A 22,607-nucleotide genomic window follows, 5' to 3' on the forward strand; every position below is an offset into this window, starting at 1 on the left:
GGTGATGGACAAAGCTCACCCTAATTTTATTTTTGGTTGCGTGGTCCCTTTAATAGGCTTTGTGGCCCATACAACTTTTTGCAAAAGCTCCCTTTCAAAAGCCGGTAAGTGGCCTGTGCGGGACCTCCAGACATCGGCATGGCTCTTGATTTGACGGTTCCATGCAGATTAAATCAAGCACTCTCTATTACATGAGCCTGGCATTTCCATCATCATTTAAAAGAAAAATATACCAAAATTCTTTCAGATCCACTTTATATATAGCTCCCCTAAGATGCGCGTATATAATCAATATTACCTAGGAAAGACTTGCTCTATCCATTTGTTAAGTAGAACTATAATTTTCATTTCATTGGACAGAGTCTGCTCCATGTTCAAACGTTGAAGAATGTACACATAAAGTGTCAAGTAACTTCCTAAGTCCAAGCACTCTTTCAAAAATTCTTCTGCAGTTAGTTCCGGCACTTGAAGAGATACTAAAATTGGTCCCCATCCAAAATACTGATCAAGACATGCTCCTAGACAAAAATAATACGGATCTTAGTTACTAAAACAATGAAAATAAGTACAAATAAATGAGAAAAATCTGTTTCATCACAGATGATCATGGCTAAAAGTGTACAAATAAGTTTCTTGGGCAGAATTATTTTCGACAAGTTTTAAATTAAAAGTTGTCATATATTTAAATAAAATAAAATACAACACATTCTCGGTTTTAAACCTAACCTGGCCAATTTACATTTTGCTGAGTTTGTATGGAATTGTGGATGCAGTGTCATGGTTAAATGGAGTCAACTTTATGTTCATGCAAAAAACACTGTTAGGTGAAATATTAAACAACTGTGCAAATGAGATTTAACATAAGAAATAGGAGCAATAGGAGGCCATTTGGCCCCTCGAACCTACTCCGCCATTTAATAAGATCATGACTGATCTGAGCATGGACTCAGCTCCACTTCCCTGCCCACTCCCCATAACCCTTTATTCTCTTATCGCTCAAAAATCTGTCTATCTCCGCCTTAATATATTCAATGACCCAGCCACCACAAGCTCTCTGGGGCAGAGCATTCCACAGATTTACAACCCTCAGAGAAGAAATTCCTCCTCATCTCAGTTTTGAATGGGCGACCCCTTATTCTGAGACAATGCCCCCTAGTTCTAGTTTCCCCTATGAGTGGAAATATCCTTTCTGTATCCACCTTGTCAAGACACCTTATATTTTTCGATAAGATCACCTCTCATTCTTCTGCACTCCAATGAGTACAGGGCCAACCTATTCAACCTATCTTCATAAGTCAACCTCGCATCTCCAGAATCAACCTAGTGAACCTTCTCTGAACTGCCTCCAATCCAAGTATATCTTTCCTTAAATAAGGAGACCAAAATTGAACGCAGTACTCCAGATGTGGCCTCACCAATACCTTGTACAGTTGTAGCAGGACTTCTCTGCTTTTATACTCTATCCCCCTTGCAATAAAGGCCAGTATTCCAATTGCCTTCCTGATTACTTGCTGTACCTGCATACTAACTTTTTGTTTCATGCACAAGTTCCCCCAGGTCCCTCTGTACTGCAGCATTTTGCAATTTTTCTCCATTTAAATAGTAATTTGCTTTTCTATTTTTTCTGCCAAAGTAGATAACCTCAAATTTTCCCATATTATACTCCATCTGTCAAATTTTTGCCCACTCAGTTAGTCTATTTCCCTTTATGCGCAGTAGAACTTGCATTATGGTTAGCTCTGTGAAGAAAAGGAGTGAAAGTATGGAACATTGGAACTCTATCACACGTCCCTTACTATTTTTGACAATTTTGTAGCAGAGTTTTGCAGCTTTTGTTTTTAATGATTTTACTTAGATACATAACCAGTAGGTCCATGAACACAGTCATAAGATGTATGAAAATAGGGCAACAATATCATTCTCTGTCTTTTCATTGTTACTGTGACATTTACAGTAATTATCACTTACCAGAAACAAAACTTTTAGATATTTATTGTAAAAATTAACCTAATTTACATATTTAACGGTGAAAATTAGTCCTCGTCAAAACTCTCAAGGCACATTATGACATATTGAATAATACTCTCCACTTGTTTTATATCTCAATTACTTCGATCATTGTTATGAACTGACTGGCACTAATCTTAGAAAGCAAGACATCAATGTCTCACTTTGACTGTTCTGGATTCCAAATGGACAAAAACTGCTCTGATTAGAAAGCAAAGAGAGACAGACTGGACCTCTAACCTCTCCTGCTGTGTTGAGAATTGTCTCACTGAGCTGCCAATCGAACATCAACAATAAGTTTATATAGTGCCTTTAACGTAGTAAAAACATCCCAAGGTGCTTCATAGGAGCGTTATCAAACAAAATTTGACACTGGGCCACATAAGAAGATATTACAGCAGGTGATCAAATGCTTGGTCAAAGAGGTAGGTTTTAAGGAGCATCTTAAAGGAGTAGAGAGGTAAAGAGGCGGAGAGGCTTGGGAAGGGAATTCCAGAGCTTAGGGCCTAGGCAGTTGAGGCATGGCTCCCAATGGTGCAGTAGTTAAAATCGGGGATGTGCAAGAGCTCAGATTTGGAGGAGCGCAGATATCTTGGAGGCTTGCGGGGCTGGAGGAAGCTACAGAGATAGGGAAGGGCGAGGCCAGGGAGGGATTTGAAAACAAGGATGAGAATTTTAAAATCGAGGTGTTGTTTAACCGGGAGCCAAAGCAGGTCAGCGAGCAAAGGGGTGATGGGTAAACGGCACTTGGTGTGAGTTGGGACATGGGCAGCAGAGTTTTCGATTATCTCAAGTTTATGGAGGGTGGAAGATGGGAGGCTGGCCAGGAGTGCACTGGAATAGTCAAGTCTAATCAAAGCTACCATCTTGTGGGAGCAATGGCAACTACATGGTCTGTTTAGCTAAGCTTCCATGCACTTTTTGGGCATACGTGAATGAAAACCATTGTATTGCGCAAACCTCTATAGTATGTGTTGGAAGACACCCAGCTGTCTCACGATGATCTGATATGTAAAAATACACAATTCTGAAATAGCTGACTTGTCTGGTTTTTCAACTAAAATGTTACAGGCCTATCTAGCTAGGTAAAATGTGAACAAAATGAATTCACTTCCTTAAGCATAGATATACTGCTTACCATCCTTGAAATAAGCCATGATGCAGCCTTCAGTCATTTCTGCCATATGTTTGACAGATGCCAGACTTTGACAAGTTGCAGTCAGTAGCGGTAATGCCAGATTATAGTGCACCTTTGTCTTGATCCAAGACCGCAAAGACACTCTCAGTGATTCTGCTGATGTAATACTGGTGTTATTCAGCATCATCAGTACTTCCATAAAAAGGCTGGTTATTGCCATGTGACGCATTTGACTGTCCACATCTGAGAAAGGGATATGGAAGAAAAATACTATTCATGAAAAACTGATGATTCTTCAGTAAATGTAATTAAATATTACCTTCAGATGCACTTTATTATGACTTTTGAAAGTATATTTATAATACAGAAATCTGGAGGGGAGAGGGAGGGAGAAGAGAGGGAGGGAGGGATAGAGGGGGAAGAGAGGAGAAAGAGCGAGGGAGGATATCAGACAAAGATGATCATACCAATCTAAACAAGTATGTTTGCAATAAAGATACTAATTTGACCGCAAAAGTTTTGGCGGGTCTCTGCTAGTTTAAAATAAATATTTGAGAGCTTGCCCGTGCGCGATCTCGAGTGTGTGAGCATGCATCTGGGTATGTTTTCACTGTATCCACAATGTGGTTCCTACACTTAAGGCAATTGTTTCTGGGAGTGAAGGACATCTGAAGTTATCAAAGGTAATTGAAAGGTTAGCTGTAATTAATGGTACAAGTAACTGCAGTCTCGTGTAACTTGCATTACTGTCTTTGGCAATCTTAGAGGAATTTTAGTTTTTCCTAAATTGATAGGTAGGGGCAGGAGGAGAGCAAATGGGTTGATGTTGGATGTAGACTGCTCAGTTGTCTGGATGGCTCAGTTGTCTTTCCATATCTTTGACTCAGAGCAGTGGTTGGGCAGCTCATCTCGATGTTGTTTCTGTTCCATTCACATGGAGACGCTGTGGTAGTATAGATGTCCTACTGCTTCTACATTTTCCACAAATATATAATCATGTGTATTTGTTTTCAAGCCGATCATCATCATCATTGGCAGTTCCTCGGAATCGAGGAAGACTTGCTTCCACTCCTGAAGTGAGTTCTTTGGTAGCTGAACAGTCCAATACGAGAGCCATAGACTCTGTCACAGGTGGAGCAGATAGTTGTTGAGGGAAGGGGTGGGTGGGACTGGTTTACCGCACGCTCTTTCCGCTGCCTGTGCTTGATTTCTGCATGCTCTCGGCATTGAGACTCGAGGTGCTCAGCGCCCTCCCGGATGCATTTCCTCCACTTAGGGCGGTCTTGGGCCAGGGACTCCCAGGTGTCAGTGGGGATGTCGCACTTTATCAGGGAGGCTTTGAGGGTGTCCTTGTAACGTTTCCGCTGCCCACCTTTGGCTTGTTTGCCGTGAAGGAGCTTCGAGTAGAGCACCTGCTTTGGGAATCTCGTGTCTGGCAGCGAACTATGTGGCCTGCCCAGTGGAGCTCATAGAGTGTGGTCAGTACTTCAATGCTGGGGATGTTAGCCTGGACGAGGACGCTGATGTTGGTGCATCTGGCCTCCCAGGGGATTTGTAGGATCGCGGAGACATCGTTGGTGATATTTTTCCAGTGACGTGAGGTGTCCATGTCTCTGAGCCATACAGGAGGGCGGGTATTACTACAGCCCTGTAGACTCATGAACTTGGTGGCAGTTTTGAGGGCCTGACAAGCCGATATAACATGATGAAAAGCATGCAACACAGTACACAATTTAATGAATATAAAAGCTACAACTCAAATGTTTAAGAATTGCATTCAACAAATGAGAAACCAGATTTCCACTGAGATAACACAAATTACACCTGATAGCTTTCAGAGTGCACTGACCTGGTGGGTTAAAGATAACAATATCATCCAATAGCGCTATCATCTCATGTTCGAGCTGAGCGTGGACAATTTGAGCATTCTGATCCAAAGTGATGAGGCACTGGACAACTTGGTGGACATATGTCATGCATTTACGTGTAGCATCCTAAATAAACCATATATATAGCATGAGCAACTGGAAGTACTTACATTTCACTGTATTCACAGATGGCTCTGAATTTGCGGCCCCTATGGGCGTGCACGCGCCCGTAGGGCCCCCGCTCGTTCCAGGTTTAGGTATGCGAAACGCATGTGCCTAAACCCGAACTTACGATCTGTCAAGAATCCTCTTGACAGATTGTACACATCCGGAAGCAAAGGACCTCCGTGGGTGGAGAGTTGGATTATTTGCCCAACTTCTGCTCAGCGAATGCCCTTGAAATTGTTACAATGGCGTAAGGCTTGCTTTTATCAGCGCAAGACTTTTAAAGGACAAAAAAAATCTTTTTTTTTCAAAAGTTTAAACATTTAAAATCCTGTTAAAGGTAAGTTTATTTTTAGACACTTTAAAATATGTAAATTTATTTTTCAAAAAATTTAAGTTTTGTTTTAATTAAGTCATTGAATTCCATTTTGATTGATTTTAAACATGTGATGTTTAATTTTTTTTAATTTTAAGTGTGTTTTTGGGGGTATTCCCACTCACACCCCTGCTTGGTTGGGCCGGCTCACGTGATCCCAGGGACATGTGCTGGAATACGTGGGCATCTATGCAGCCCAGGGCCACAAGTCTCCGTACCGCAATTTCTGGACCAATATGAAATTTAAAAAAAAACATTTTTCCCATAGATACAATCGTGTTTTTGTTACGTGAACACAGGATATTTAGCAATTTCTGACACAATGTTCAAAACAGATTAATACAAGACTATAATTGGTGCACAGGTTTAACAATTATAATTTCTAAATAAATCAATCTGAATTTCTCTCCCTTCTTTGTCATTATTGAACTAGTTGCTCGGTGTGTTTCTTCACTTCCATACATTAATTGTATAGTTCTACTTTAGAATCTGGTATCATTCTGCAATAGTGGATTAAGAAACTCAGCATCGATACTAGCAAGGGTTTCAGGGCAAAACAAGTGGCAGCCATTATTTAGCCTCAATTTCATTGATTTTGTTTTCCAACATTTATAACAAATTTGCATTGATCGCATTTCACATTGAGATGCAAGGTGTGCCTGATTTCTGAGCTGCTTTGATGTCACACACATAGGCGTAAGGCTTGCTTTTATCAGCGCAAGAACATAAGAAATAGGAACAGGAGTAGGCCATACGGTCCCTCAAGCTTGCTCCGCCATTTAATACGATCATGGCTGATCTGATCATGGACTCGGGTCCACTTCCCTGCCTGCTCCCCATAACCCCTTACCCCTTATTCCCTTATCGGTCCGCCTTAAATATATTCAATGACCCAGCTTCCACAACTCACTGAGGCAGTGAATTCCACAGATTTACAACCCTCAGAGAAGAAATTGCTCCTCATCTCTGTTTTAAATGGGCGGCCCCTTATTCTAAGATCATGCCCTCTAGTTCTAGTCTCCCCTATCAGTGGAAACATCCTCTCTGCATCCACCTTGTCAAGCCCCCTCATAATCTTATACGTTTCGATAAGATCATCTCTCATTCTTCTGAATTCCAATGAGTAGAGGCCCAACTTACTCAACCGTTCTTCATAAGTCAACACCCTCGTCCCCGGAATCAACCTAGTGAACCTTCTCTGAACTGCCTCCAAAGCAAGTATATCCTTACAAGGACAGCAAAATACATTTTTTTTCAATAATTGAAACATTTAAAGTTCCATTAAATAAGATAAGTTTATTTTTAAACCCTTTAAAATATGTAAGTTTATTTTTCAAAAAATTAAATTTTTGTTTTAAATAATTAAATTCCATTTTGATTAATTTTTAATGTGTGATGTTTAAAAAAAAATTATTTTAAGTATTTGTGTGTTTTTGGGGTATTCCCATTCATACTCATCACCACAAGTATACCCCTGCTTGGATTGATTAGGCCGGCCCACGTGATCCCAGGAACGCATATGAAGCGCTTACGTCCCTGGGATATGTGGGCCTCTATGCAATGACCCAAACCTCCCGGACCACTTGGTAGATTCGTTGAAGTTTTTCAGGTCTGATGCTTCCGCCCATGGGAAGCTTCCGACCGCAATTTCTGGGCTATAGTATTACTGAATAAATCTATGAGCTGATTTGCAATACAAGTACAGAGATACATTTAAAATACCACGCATGCACAGTTTTTATATTTAAAAGCCGGCTTTGCGGATACCCTGGAGTGCTGCGTAGCTTAAAGGGAATATTCACTCCCACCTATTCCAACGCTAATGACTTCTAGAAAAGAGAAGGCTGAGGGGTGACCCGATAGAAGTCTTTAAAATTGTAAAGTGGTTTGACAGGGTAAACATAGAGAAGAAAATATATTTTCACTTGTGGAGAATCCAAAACTAGGGATAATAAATATAAGATAGTCACTAATAAATCCAATAAGAATTCAGGAGAAATTTTTTTGAAATAAAGAGAATGGTTAGAATGTGGAACTTGCCACCACATGCAGTAGTTGAGGTGACTAACATAGATGCATTTAAGGTGAAACTATATAAGTACCTGAGGGAGAAAGGAACAGGAGGATATGTCAATAGGATTAAGTGAAGAAGAGTGGGATAGATGAAGTAGAGTGGGAGGAAGCTCGTGTTGAGCATAAACACTGGCATAGACCAGTCGGACGGAATGGGCTATTTCTGTGCTGTAAATTCGATGTAATTCTCTGTGTCCCTGCATTATCACCATTGCAGTGCCCAACAATCCATTCTCAATGCCTCCTCCTCTTATCTAAATGCTGACCCTCTAATGCCATTTGCTTGCATGGGACCAGTATGCATATGGAAGCTGACACTCCACTTTACCCCTTCAATCTGTGTGCCAACATGCTCCACATTTCTGACATTTATTTAAACATTGGGAAAAAATAAAACCATAAACTCCACTCCTCAGCACTGTGAATGAGTGCAAATCCTTGGTATCCCAGCTTTACCCAGAACACAGTTTCAGATCCCACATCCTGTCCATCACTGATACTACTGACTTTCACCTCCACAACATCTCCTACTTCTGTCCCTGTCTCAGCTCCTCTATTGTTGGAACCCTTATCCATGCTCATGTCCCCTCCAGACTTAAATTATTCCAAAGCCCTCATTGCCAGCCTCTCATCATCCAGCTTCAATAGACTGCAATGTGCCTAAAATGCCAGTCTGTCCTGCACTAGTCACTAGCTGCCTCTGTCCCTGTCATAGTAGCTTCATTCCGCATCCCTTTAAATTTAAAATATCAGTAAATATTTTTCAGAGGCAAACGTGGTGGTTTATCATGTACTGGAAGTCATGAATTAGGAAAGCAATCATGTAAATTCAAAATAACTCATCCTGAACCAAATAAACACATTTATTTCTATATTTACTTACATTGTGTATGTTCAAGGTTTCACTAAAACCCGCAGCAACTTTTAAAAGCTTTAGTATCAATTCAGCTGCTGGCTTTTTTAAAATGACAACGGAGGGTGAGTAATGGCTACTGAAGTAGCTGATGACGTTTTGGTATGATATAATGTCCACAAAATGCCAGGGTAGTGCACTTGATTGTCCAAGAAGGCAATGCAATGGAGATTCCTGCAGAGATAAGCATTAGCAGCTAGGTTAGTGAAACCTAATTTATGAATACAATTAAATAAATAAGCATTATTATTTAGCATTTTCACCAAAGGATCCAAGTTGGAAAAGCGAAATTCTTCTAAATCATCTAAAAATCAAATAGGTGCAACTGTATCCATATGCTTGTGAAGATTTCAATTTTCTAAGAAGCAATACTTTTCAAAACTGTGTGCCACAGTTACAAAAATAAAAAAAGATACAAGAACACACACTAAGTATCAAGTTTCTATACTAATGTCACTTTTAAACATATCACATCAAATCAGAATTTTTGAAGCTATCAAAATAGACATTTGTTTCAGAATACAAGAACCCGCTAATTGATGTTCTCTTTATTCCTAATGCGAGTTATAAGCCTATATTTTAGAAACATAAAGAGCACAAATTGGCTCTCCATTTTTAAGGTTATTTTTATTTTCTTCTTTTCTCAGGTTTACCACACCAAACTTATCCCTGGACAAAAAGGTGTTGGTGACATTTTCCAGTCATTTATGTTGTTTCTAGGAGATGCATCTAGATGACATCACTTGCTCAGTTTACCTCCCTCCCTGGTTTCTAACTTTAATGCCGTTGAATTATGTGATCAGCTTTAGTTGCACAGACAGTTATATCTCACACTTGACTGCGACGCATCCTTTGCGAACATGGACTTAAGCACAGATTTTATCGTTTTCCAAAGTTAAGACTTTTTTTTAATCCTACATTTCAAAAATTACTTTTCTGGAACAATTATAATGTAGACTTCTGCGTTATATTTTATCTGAGAAAATGGCATCATTTACAACAAACAAATTACAACAATGTTCAGTTACTCAAAGAAATAATGGATCCGTTGCTTTAATAATAAAGGTATTGCAGTATCTACTAATGGAAAGCTAATCAAGAGAATAAAGTACAAAACTACTTACTGGTTTACTTATAAGTTCGTCCTCTTTTGATAGAAAAACCATCATAAACAACAAATAGACAACCATAGTCCGTGTTTGCAAGAGAGGTTGGGGATTCCAAGCATCAGAAAGAACACTGACCCAGTTAACTTCACATAGTAAAGTTCCCAAAAATAGGAAACAGCTCTTTGGACTTCCTCTCTCTACCTGAAAGATAAAATCAAGATCAGGGTATTAAACAGTGAGATTGACCGCTATCCTCTCTTTATGTTTATGTAGAACTATACTAAAATAATTGTAAACATAAACACTGAACAGTTGAATATTCCTCTGGACTGTAACAGTCACGGCCAACTGCAACCATATCTCCACAAACAAAATAAATAGAAAAACCTTGCAGCTTACACAGGTGTTGACCTGAAAGATCAACTCCGTTAGCTCACAGCACCTCCTTCTGCAGCATTACTCTCCACTGATGCCCCCAAATATTTTTCTAACTCAGGCTAAATTTGGTTAGACATCTTCTCTCTACTTCATGATCTAAAGGCCAACCAATCCATATTTACATCATCTGGCAAAGTCCTATTTCACTGCTTTAGCAATGAAGTTATTGGTTTTATGCAGCTAACAACTGCTTGACCAGGAGTGCCAGAAAGTACGATCTTCTTTCTGGGGAGATCGGAGGAAGAGAGGGCAGGGGGGGGGGGAAGGAGAGAGGGGAGGGGAAGGAGAGAGGGGAGGGGGTGGAGAGAGGGGAGGGGGGAGGGGGTGGAGAGAGGAGAGAGAGGAGGGGGTGGAGAGAGGAGGGGAGGGGGTGGAGGGAGGAGAGAGGGGAGGGGGGTGGGGGGAGAGAGGGGAGAGGGGAGGAGGAGGAGGAGAGAGGGGAGGAGGAGGAGAGAGGGGAGGGGGAGGAGAGGAGGAGGAGAGAGGGGAGGGGAGGGGAGGGGAGGGGAGGGGAGGGGGAGGAGGGAGGATAGAGGGGACGGGGGTGGGGGAGGAGAGAGGGAAGGGGGGAGGAGGAGGAGAGAGGGGAGGGGAGTAGAGGGGAAGGGGTGGAGAGAGGGGAAGGGGAGTAGAGAGGGGAGGGGGTGGAGAGAGGGGAGAGGGGAGGGGGTGGAGAGAGGGGAGAGGGGAGGGGGTGGAGAGAGGAGAGAGGGGAGGGGGTGGAGAGAGGAGAGGGGGTGGAGAGAGGAGAGAGGGGAGGGGGTGGAGAGAGGAGAGAGGGTGGAGGAGGAGAGAGGGGAGGGGGGTGGAGGAGGAGAGAGGGAAGAGGGGAGGAGGAGGAGGAGAGAGGGGAGGAGGAGGAGGAGAGAGGGGAGGAGGAGGGGAGAGGGGAGGGGGAGGGGAGGGGGAGGATAGAGGGGAGGGGGAGGATAGAGGGGAGGGGGGTGGGGGGAGGAGAGAGGGGAGGGGGAGGAGGAGGAGAGAGGGGAGGGGGTGGAGAGAGGGAGGGGGTGGAGAGAGGGGAGGGGGTGGAGAGAGGGGAGGGGGTGGAGAGAGGGGAGGGGGTGGAGAGAGGGGAGGGGGTGGAGAGAGGGGAGGGGGTGGAGAGAGGGGAGGGGGTGGAGAGAGGGGAGGGGGTGGAGAGAGGGGAGGGGGTGGAGAGAGGGGAGGGGGTGGAGAGAGGGGAGGGGTGGAGAGAGGGGAGGGGTGGAGAGAGGGGAGGGGTGGAGAGAGGGGAGGGGTGGAGAGAGGGGAGGCGTGGAGAGAGGGGAGGGGTGGAGAGAGGGGAGGGGTGGAGAGAGGGGAAGGGGTGGAGAGAGGGGAAGGGGTGGAGAGAGGGGAAGGGGTGGAGAGAGGGGAAGGGGTGGAGAGAGGGGAAGGGGTGGAGAGAGGGGAAGGGGTGGAGAGAGGGGAGGGGGTGGAGAGAGAGGAGGGGGTGGAGAGAGAGGAGGGGGTGGAGAGAGGGAGGGGTGGAGAGAGGGGAGGGGTGGAGAGAGGGGAGGGGTGGAGAGAGGGGAGGGGGTGGAGAGGGGAGGGGGTGGAGAGGGGGGAGGGGGTGGAGGGGGGGAGGGGGTGGAGAGGGGGGAGGGGTGGAGAGAGGGGAGGGGTGGAGAGAGGGGAGGGGGTGGAGAGAGGGGAGGGGGTGGAGAGAGGGGAGGGGGTGGAGAGAGGGGAGGGGGTGGAGAGAGGGGAGGGGGTGGAGAGAGGGGAGGGGGTGGAGAGAGGGTGGAGAGAGGGGAGGGGTGGAGAGAGGGAGAGGGGTGGAGAGAGGGGAGGGGTGGAGAGAGGGGAGAGGGGAGAGGGTGGGAAAGAGGGGAGGGGGTGGAGAGAGGGGAGGGGGTGGAGAGAGGGGAGGGGAGGAGAGAGAGGAGGGGGAGATCAGAGGGGGGGGGTGAAGAGGTGGGAGATGGAGGGGAGAGAGAGAGGGTGTCAGAGGAAGATAGAAAGAGGGAGAGATTGGGGAATCGGCAGGGGGTGCAGAGAGGTCAGGAATTCATGTGGGGGGGCCTGGAGGTAGGGGCATAGACAATATAAAGATTATAGACAGCACAGTGTGGTTGGCGGAAGAATGTGGTCCAGTTCTAAAGGGGGGGGGTTAAGAGTGAGAGCGTGATCCAGATGGTAAGATTGGACAAAATCTGGTAGTCACGACACTGTCACTATTCACTTCATACCCAATAAAACTGTTAGCAATCCGTGACCCCCAACAATCCCCATCTATGGCCCGGGGGGGCGTAGGTCAGGAAGTTGGGGGGAGGTGGTCATGAATCTGTGAGGGAGGAACTTGTGTAGGGGTAGGTCAGGAACCTGGGCCAGTGGGGTGAGGTCAGGCACTTGGGTGGGGGAGGGGGGGGGGTGGCGGGAAGGTCTTAACCCGTAGGTTGAGCCTTGTCGGTTTGAAGTGAGGTCTGTTCAAAGAGAAACTGCTGGGTGTGTCTTATCCTCCAACGGGACCAATCAGCAATCAGTACTTGTCATCAAAGGGGCCCAATCAGAGCTTTAGATGTTACACATAAATGTGTCCTTAAATAAATATTTTGTCAAGTAATTTTATTCACCATTTTTTTGTTATCAGCTTTAGCTGTTGTATCAAGTTTGGCAAGAAGCCAACAATGGAATGCAAAGTGAATTGCAATATCAATACTGTAAAAAGAGTCACAGTTGTTGGATATCTGAAAGTATATTTGTCATTTGCTTTATTACAATATACACATTATAGTGCAGTACAACAAATCTTTAAGAAAGGACCTTTAAAAACCAGCTTAATCACTGCATAGTAGTTAACAGTAAAACATGGGTAAGTTATATGCGTTTCAAAGCTTGAGCATTCGCACCTGAAGAGGCAGTTTTCACACCGAAACACAAACACTTGTCATATTGATTGCCAAAAGTGCTTGAGCCTAAGCACCTGAATAGGTGAAAAAGACTGAATTGGTTATTACGTGATTTACACACCAAGACAATCAGCAGGCCAGGGCCATTGGAGGGAGCAGCGTGCGGCGGCATACCACTGCAGCTGCAGGAGGGTGACAGCTACGAAGCCAGGTCGCTGATTGCAGTGCGGGCAGGCACAGCAGGAGGGGCAAAGGAGAGGCAAGAGTCCGTAGAGGGAAGTGACCGGGGCCCAGGAGAGGCGTGAATCTGGGGCTCAGGAGATGTGTGAAACTGGGACCCAGAAGAGGCAAGGGCTCAGGGGCAGTACGGGTCAGCCCACACTGCGATATGTGTGCACACTCGGTCTGTGCAGCAGAGCTGGTCTCCAGTTAATCTTGGGTAATCCTTGCCACTGGACCAAGACCGAGCTCTGTCAAGCCCGTGTGGTGGCTGATGTGCAATGGCCACGACATGTTAAAAAAATCCAAGCACAGGCATCTTCCACCCTTCACAATGTAGTTCGGGATCTGGAATATTATGTCCTTCATTGAAACACCCGCAAACTCATCCCTTTTTAGCGTGGAAGCAAGTCATCCTCGCTTCAAGGGATTGCCTATGATGATGATGACACCAAATCAAAAATTTTAATTGCCAAAACACATCAGCTAAATCGATTGAGGATTGGTTAACGGACAGAAAACAGAGAGTAGGAATAAACGGGCCATTTTCAGGATGGCAGGGTGTAACTTTTGCATTGCCTCAACAATCAGTACTCAGCTATTTATAATCTGTATCGATGACATAGATGAGTGGACTGAGTGTAATATATCCAAGTTAGCTGAAGATACAAAGTTAGGTGGGAAAGTAAGCTGTGAAGAGCATGCAAAAGGCTGGAAAGAGTTAAGTGATTGGGTAAGAAGGTGGAAGATGGAGTACAATGTGGGGAAATGTGAAATAATCCACTTTGGTAGGAATAATGGAAAGGCAGAATACTTTTTAAAGGGCGAGAGGCTAGCATATATTGGTATTCAGAAGGATTTGAGAGTCCTTATATATGAATCACAGAAAGTTAACATGTAGGTATAGCAAGCAATTAGGAAGGCAATTGGTATATTAGTCTTTATTGCCGCTGTGATTATTTGCACCAACACCGTTGCAGCCTTCTGGAACTTGGGTGGGGGATTTGGGGAGGGGAAGGTGGTCAGGAAACCCAGGGGTAGGTGGGAAGGTCAGGAATTTGGGTGGGGGGAGCCTGGGGGGGGGGGTCAGGAACCTGGACAGGGGGAGAAGATCAGGAACCTGGACAGGGGGAGAAGGTCAGGAACCTGGACAGGGGGAGAAGGTCAGGAACCTGGACAGGGGGGAGAAGGTCAGAAACCCGGACAGGGGGGAGAAGGTCAGGAACCTGGACAGGGGGAGGTCAGGAACCTGGACAGGGGGGAGGTCAGGAACCTGGACAGGGGGAGGTGGTCAGGAACCTGGAACAGGGGGCGAAGGTCAGGAACCTGGACAGGGGGGGGGGGGGGTCAGGAACCTGAACAGGGGGAGGTGGTCAGGAACCTGGAACAGGGGGCGAAGGTCAGGAACCTGGACAGGGGGGGGGGGGTCAGGAACCTGGATAGGGGGGGGGGGGGGGTCAGGAACCTGGATAGGGGGGGGGGGTCAGGAACCTGGACAGGGGGGGGGGGGTCAGGAACCTGGACAGGGGGGGGGGGGGGTCAGGAACCTGGACAGGGGGGGGGGGGGGGGTCAGGAACCTGAACAGGGGGGGGGGGGGGGGTCAGGAACCTGGATAGGGGGAGGTGGTCAGGAACCTGGACAGGAGGGAGAAGGTCAGGAACCTGGACAGGGGGCGAAGGTCAGGAACCTGGACAGTGGGGAGGTCAGGAACCTGGACGGGGGGGGAGGGTCAGGAACCTGGACAGGGGGGAGGTCAGGAACCTGGACAGGGGGGAGGTCAGGAACCTGGACAGGGCAGAGGTCAGGAACCTGGACAGGGGGGAGAAGGTCAGGAACTTGTTGAGGGGGAAACTTGGTGGGGTGGGGGAAGTTTAGGAACTAGTTGGGTGGGGGCAGGAACTTGTTTTTTGAGGGGAGGGAGAAGAGAACCTAACCTGCGACCTGTCTGTTCTCTGTGAGCTCCGTCTGAAGCATGGCAGTCAGAATGGATGGCTCAAATTACACATTGCAAGTACTTGATTACTTAGGCAGGCAGGATCTTATTACACATTGCAGATAAACTACTGGTTGTGTCTTGTCCTCCAAGAGGACCGATCTGAAATGTGGTCTTGTCCTACAAGGGGACCAATCAAAAATCTAGTGTTTAAAATAGATACAACCCTTCACTGCAAGGGAGTTGGAGTATAAGAGTAAGGAGACACTGCAATTATACAGGGCTTTGGTAAGACCACATCTGGAGTATTAAGTACAGTTTTGGTCTCCTTACCCAAGGTAGGATATGCTTGCCTTAGCGAGGTTGCAATGGAGGTTCACTAGATTGATTTCTGGAATGAAAGGGCTCTGCAATGAGAAGAGATTACATAGAATGGGGCTATATTCTCTGGAGTTTAGAGGAATGAGAGATGATCTCACTGAAACATGTAAAATTCTTAGAGGGCTTGACTTGGTACATGCTGAGAGGCTCTTTCCACTGGTTGGAAGTCTAGAATTAGGGGTCATAGTCTCAGGATAATGGGTCAGCCATTTAGGACTGAGATGAGGAGAAATATATTTACTTAGTGTTATGAATAACTGCAGATGTTTGCAATTCATTTAAATGTTTTATTTATTTAACAGGGATAGCTATCATTGGAAAATATGGAAAGGGAATTTGTGGATGGAACTTTTATTCTCAAATGCTTTCTTAACAGTTACTCATTTAAGAACATAAGAAATAGAAGCAGGAGTAGGCCATTTGGCCCCTCGAACCTGCTCCACCATTTAATAAGATCATGGCTGATCTGATCATGGACTCAGTTCCACTTCCCTGCCCGCTCCCCATAACCCTTTATTCCCTTATCGCTCAAAAATCTGTCAATCTCTGCCTTAAATATATTCAATGACCCAGTCTCCACAGCTCTCTGGGGCAGAGAATTCCATACATTTACAACCCTCAGAGAAGAAATTCCTCCTCATCTCAGTTTTAAATGGGCGACTCCTTATTCTGAAACTATGCCCCCTAGTTTTAGTTTACCCTATTAGTGGAAATATCCTCTCTGCATCCACCTTGTCGAGCCCCATCATTATCTTATATGTTTCGATAATATCACCTCTCATTCTTCTGAACTCCAATGAGTATAGGCCCAACCTACTCAACCTATCTTCATCAGTCAACCCCCTCATTTCTGGAATCAACCTCGTGAACCTTCTCTGAGCAGCCTCCAATGCAAGTATATCCTTCCTTAAATACGGAGACCAAAACTGTACGCAGTACTCTAGGTGTGACCTCACCAATACTCTGTACAGTTGTAGCAGGACTTCTCTGCTTTTATACTCTATCCCCCTTGCAATAACGGCCAACATTCCATTTGCCTTCCTGATTACTTGCTGTACCTGCATACTAACTTTTTGTGTTTCATGCACAAGGATCCCCAGGTCCCTCTGTACTGCAGCACTTTGCAATTTTTCTCCATTTAAATTATAATTTCCTTTTCTATTTTTTCTGCCAAAGTGGATTATCTCACATTTTCCCACATTATACTCCATCTGCCAAATTTTTGCCCACTCACTTAGCCTGTCTATATCCCTTTGCAGATTTTTTTTGTCCTCCTCACAATTTGCTTTCCCACCCATCTTTGTATCATCCGCAAACTTGGCTGCATTACACTTGGTCCCTTCATCCAAGTCATTAATATAGATTGTAAATAGTTGAGACCCCAACACCGATCCCTGCGGCATCCTACTAGTTAATGTTTGCCACCGGAAAATGACCCATTTATCCCGACTCTCTGTTTTCTGTTAGTTAGCCAATCCTCCATCCATGCTAATATATTACCCCCAACCCCGTGAACTTTTATCTTGTGTAGTAACCTTTTATGTCATCATCATAGGCAGTCCCTCGGAATCGAGGAAGACTTGTTACCACTCTTAGCATGAGTTCTTAGGTGGCTGTATATTCCAATACGAGAACCACAATCTCTGTCACAGGTGGGACAGGTCGTCACTGAGGGAAAGGATGGGCAGGGAGCCTGGTTTGCCGCACGCTTCTTCCGCTGCCTGCGCTTGACTTCTGCATGCTCTCGGTGACGATACTCGAGGAATTCAGCGCCCTCCGGAATGCACTTCCTCCACTTAGGGCGGTCTATGGCCAGGGACTCCCAGGTGTCAGTGGGGATGTCACTCTTTATCAGGGAGGCTTTGAGGATGTCCTTGTAACGTTTCCTCTGCCTGTCTTTGGCTCATTTGCCGTGGACGAGTTTCCCTGGGAGGACAGACGCACAAACGTTAGCGTCCTCGTCCAGGCCAACATCCCCAGCATTGAAGCACTGACCACACTTGATCAGCTCCGCTGGGCAGGCCACGTAGTTCACATGCCAGACACGAGACTCCCAAAGCAAGCGCTCTACTCGGAACCTTTTATGTGGCACTTTATCGAATGCCTTTTATAAATCCAAATACACCACATCCACTGGTTCCCCCTTATCCACCCTGCTCGTTACATCCTCAAAGAACTCCAGCAAATTTGTCAAACATGATTTCCATTTCATAAAACCATGCTGACTCTGTTTGATTGAATTATGCTTTTCCAAATGTCCTGCTACTGCTTCCTTAATAATGGACTCCAGCATTTTCCCAACGACAGATGTTAAGCTAATTGGTCTGTAGTTTCCTGCTTTTTGTCTGCCTCCTTTTTTTAAAATAGGGGCATTACATTTGCGGTTTTTCAATCCGCTGGGACCGCCCCAGAATCCAGGAAATTTTGGTAGATTACAACCAATGCATCCACTATCTCTGGAGCCATTTCTTTTAAGACCCGAGGATGTAAGTCATCAGTTCCAGGAGACTTTTCCACCTTTAGTCCCATTATTTTACTGAGTACTACTTCGTTAGTGATAGTGATTGTATTAAGTTCCTTCTTCCGTATAGCCCCTTGATTATCCACTGTTGGGATGTTTTTAGTGTCTTCCATTGAAGACCGATACAAAATATTTGTTCAAAGTGTCTGCCATTTCCCTGTTCTCCATTATAAATTTCCCAGTCTCATCCTCTAGGGGACCAACATTTACTTTAGCTACTCTTTTCCTTTTTATGTATCTGTAGAAACAGACTAAGTGGGCTTGTCTGTACTTACAATAAATGCAAAACATTGACCTGTAATCAGAACTTGTAACATTAATAGTTATAGTAAAAGTGAGTTGAATATACTTAACTTTGTTTGTAGAAAGTATAAAATGTATATATGGAAAGTAACATTAAAACAACTTTTCACTATATGACCTACTTTAAAGAACTCTTCCATTAAGGTTTGATCAGGGTACAACTCTTTCCAAGGCAACTTGGAATATTCAGAATGGTAGGTATACAAGATATACTCTGGCATTTTGGGTACAGTACAAGTTTCACAATAATGCATCAAATGGAACCATAGAGCTCCTCGCTGGCCAGGAATTAGTTTATCTGAAAGGAAAAAAGGGAATAATATAATATTGTGTATAAAGAAGAAGAAAATGACAATTGCTACGATGTTAACTATTTTGCTGTTGAGGCTAAAATAGCAAAGAAAACAATTTATGCTTAATCCTTCTATGTGACATTTTCCATGAAGTTATCTAAACAACAGAGGTTGCACCTCAAAACTGGGTGCCTAGCACTTTGGGATGGTCTGACGATGTGATAAATTGTATAAATGCAAATGATTCCTCTTTAATATTATTGTATTGTGAATTACTTGGTACCTGGGATTAACATTAGTTATCTTTAAGCAATCATGAAGCAAGACATGATCTTACCGCCATCATTTTACAATATCTGAACATAATGCATATTCCTTAAAATCCACCTTTCTTTCCAAAATTAAAGGAAGCGCCTGATTAAATTAGAGCTTACCGTTAAAACTTTGATGCAGATAATCAACACATTTAGTAAATAACTTCACCATGCCAGATGCTACTGGAGTGTCGATCTCTAGCCAAGGATATGAACGGTTATTGCTGTAAATCAAAACACAATATTGGGATGCTGAATGAACAGTGTGAATTGCAAACGATAGCTTTTTTCTGATAATCAAAATCACATAATTAGTAGAAATAGGAAGACACAATAACTTGCATTTATATAGTGCCTTTAACGTAGTAAAACTTTACAAGGCATTTCACAGGAGTGTATCAAACAATATGTAATACTGAGCCACATAAGGAAATATTAGGACAGATTACCAAAAGCTTGATCAAAGAGGTCGGTTTTAAGGAGCGTCTTAAAGGAGAGAGAGGTAGCAAGGTGGAGAGGTTTAGGGAGGCAATTTCAGAGCTTAGGGCCTAGGCAACAGAAGGCACAACCACCAATGGTGGAGCAACTAAAATCCGGGATGCGCAAGATGCCAGAATTGGAGGAACGGAGACATCTTAGAGGGTTGGAGGAGGTTACAGAGATAGGGTGGGGTGAGACCATGGAAGGATTTGAAAACAAGGATGAAAATTTTAAAATCAAGGCACTGCCGGACCAATGTAGGTCAGCGAGCACAGGGGTGATAGGTCAACGGGACTTGGTGCGAGTTAGGATATGGACAGTAGAGTTTTGGATGAGCTCAAGTTTACGTATGTATAGATGGGAGGTTGGCCAGGAGGGCATTAGGATAGTCAATTCTAGAGGTAACAAAGGCTTGGATGAGGGTTTCAGCAGCAGATGAGCTGAGGCAGGGCAGTGTCAGGCAATATTATGGAGGTGGAAGTAGTTAGTCTTGGTGATGGCGCAGATATGTGGACGGAAGCTTATCTTGGGGTCAAATACGACACCAAGGTTGTGAATGGTCTGGTTCAGCCTCACAATTGCCAGGGAGAGGGATAGAGTCGGGGCTAGCGAACAGACTATTTTACTATTTTGTTTTATGTTCCTTGATAATTTAATTTCATAGTTCCTCTTTGCCTTCCTGATTATTTTTTTTTATCTTCTCTCCTAATCTTTTCATATTCTCCCTTATCATACACTCCGCTACTGTCTATGTACTTAATGTATGTCTCTTTCCTTACCCTCAATTGTTCCCTTATGGCTTTATTCATCCATGGAGTCTGATTAGTGTTTAGTTTGTTCTTTCCTTTTAGAAGAATATATTGTTCCTGCACTCTGTTGAACACCATTTTAAATGTTTCCCATTGCTGCTATACATCGGTTTTTGCCAATATTGTTGCCCATTTTATTATCCCAAGTTCTATTCACAACCCCTCAAAATCAGCTTTTCTCCAATCTATTACCCTGGTTTTTGTCATACTTATGTCCTTCTCAATTATCATTCTTCCTCACATCCACCCCCCCCCCCTGTATCTCTTGCCCAAAACCTTAGTGTTCCCTAGTCCTTGTACCGTCAGTTAATGGGAACAGCCTTTCTCTATCTACCTTATCCAAACCCGTCATAATCTTGTATACCCCTATAAATCTCCCCTCAACCTTCTTTGCTCCAAGGAGAACAACCCCAGCTTCTCCAACCTAAACTTGTAGCTAAAATCCCTCAGCCCCAGAACCATTCTGCTAAATCCCCTCTCCATTCTCTCGAGGACCTTCACATCCTTCCTAAAGTGTGGTGACCAGAACTGGACACAATACTCTTGTTGTGATCTAATCAGAGCTTTATAAAGGTTCAGCATAACTGCCCTGCTTTTGCACTCAATGCGTATTTATGAAGCCCAAGATCCCATGTGGTTTGCTAACTACTCTCTCAATATGTCCTGCCACCTTCAAAGATTTATGCACATGAACCTCCAGGTACCTCTGTTCCTGCACACTCTTTAGAACTGTGCCATTACATCTATATTGCCTTTCCGTAGCTCTTCCGTCAAAATATAGTGCCTCACGCTTCTAAGAACATAAGAAATAGGAGCAGGAGTAGGCCATGTGGTCCCTTGAGCCTGCTCCGCCATTTAATATCATGGCTGATCTGATCATGGACTCAGCTCCACTTCCCTGCCCGCTCCCCATAAGCCTTTATTCCCTTATCGCTCAAAAATCTGTCCATCTCTGCCTTAAATATATTCAATGACCCAGCCTCCACAGCTCTCTGGGACAGAGAATTCCATAGATTTACAACCCTGAGAGAAGAAATTCCTCCTCATCTCAGTTTTAAATGGGCGGCCCCTTATTCTGAGACTATGCCCCCTAGTTTTAGTTTCCCGTGAGTGGAAATACCCTCTCTACATTCACCTTGTCAAGCCCTCTCATTGGGCTCAATTTTGGCCAGGAGATGCTCTGTTTTGTTTGGAGTAACTTGGTTTTTCTGACGTAACTTAAAAATCCCCATTTTCCCCAATCAATTTGCAGCAGTGTAACTGAGTTAGTTACAATTTTTTGAGTTTAGATTTTTTTCCCCTCAAAATGGGGTGTTACCATCCACCTATGCCAGTTCTGCCCATTTACGCAACTTTGGCCAGCTAATACTTACTCCAAATCTACTTAGGCCAGCGTACGTGGCCACTTCAGAAAACCCTTGCGGAGAGTTAAAGAAATTAGCGCAGGTAGATACATCGGAGGCCATTCGGCCTGGGATAGGGGTGGGAAGCAGAAAGGACCTGCCTGCTCCTATCCCACCAAGCCTTACAAACCACCAAACCTTGCAAGCAAAAGTAATAAAAGTTCAATAAGAAATAAAAAATTGAAGTAAGTCCTACCTTCATCTTCAAACTTGGCTCGGGAAGGCAGCGGGCCAGCCGGTGCAAGAGGCCACTCGGCCTGGGCTAGGGGCGGGAAACGCACTGGGAGGTCACTTGGCCTGGGCTAGGGGCGGGTAGGAGAACTGATAGAAATCATCGAGGCAGGAGCACTATCAGTTCTCCTGCCCATCCTCCCCTAGCCCAGGCTGAGTGGCCTCCTGGTGCGATCGATCTCTTAGAAATTGCACCGGGAGGCCACTCGGCCTGAGCTCGGGGCGGGAGTGATTCCAGTGGCCGGCATCGGGTCCCACAGAGTGGCTGCAGCAAGACATGGAGAGGCTTGGGGCGAGAAGCGATTCCAGTGGCCTGCATTGGGTCCCACAGAGCGGTTGCAGCAAGACACGGAGAGGCTGGGGGCTGAGGGGGCTTGACAAGGTGAATGCAGAGAGAATGTTTCCACTGATGGGGCAGACTAGAACTAGCGGGCATAATCTTAGAATAAGGTGCCGCCCATTTAAACCCGAGATGAGGAGACATTTATTTTCTCAGAGGGTTGTGGATCTGTAGAATTCGCTGCCTCAGACAGCTGTGGAAGCTGGGACATGGAATAAATTTAAGACAAAGATAGACAGTTTCTTAACCGATAAGGGAACAAGGGGTTATGGGGAGCGGGCAGGAAAGTGGACCCGTGTCCATGATCGGATCAGCCAAGATCGTCTTAAATGGCGGAGCAGGCTCAAGGGGCCGTATGGCCTACTCCTGCTCCTATTTCTTATGTTCTTATGCATGTGCGGACACTCCACTGCGCATGTGCAGACGGCATAATTTTCGGCGCAGGAGACTGGCTCCAC

At 44.9% G+C, this 22,607-nt stretch overlaps 1 protein-coding gene across 1 annotated transcript in view; it reads right to left on the minus strand.

The window, feature by feature from the left end:
• Positions 1 to 298: 298 nt before the first annotated feature.
• LOC139257595 (ectopic P granules protein 5 homolog) overlaps positions 299 to 22,607 on the minus strand; it is a gene marked incomplete at its 3' end in the record, with an annotated part of 162,376 nt that continues 140,067 nt past the window's right edge. Inside the window, exons 23-29 of the mRNA XM_070874534.1 lie at positions 19,007 to 19,110; positions 18,398 to 18,577; positions 9,665 to 9,846; positions 8,511 to 8,714; positions 4,995 to 5,139; positions 3,146 to 3,388; positions 299 to 518 (exon numbers count right to left, since the gene is read on the minus strand). Of these exons, the coding sequence (XP_070730635.1) occupies positions 299 to 518; positions 3,146 to 3,388; positions 4,995 to 5,139; positions 8,511 to 8,714; positions 9,665 to 9,846; positions 18,398 to 18,577; positions 19,007 to 19,110 (1,278 nt within the window). The remainder of the gene's footprint in view (positions 519 to 3,145; positions 3,389 to 4,994; positions 5,140 to 8,510; positions 8,715 to 9,664; positions 9,847 to 18,397; positions 18,578 to 19,006; positions 19,111 to 22,607) is intronic.

The sequence above is a fragment of the Pristiophorus japonicus genome, unplaced genomic scaffold (genome assembly GCF_044704955.1).
Source record: "Pristiophorus japonicus isolate sPriJap1 unplaced genomic scaffold, sPriJap1.hap1 HAP1_SCAFFOLD_875, whole genome shotgun sequence".
Classification (NCBI taxonomy): domain Eukaryota; kingdom Metazoa; phylum Chordata; class Chondrichthyes; family Pristiophoridae; genus Pristiophorus; species Pristiophorus japonicus.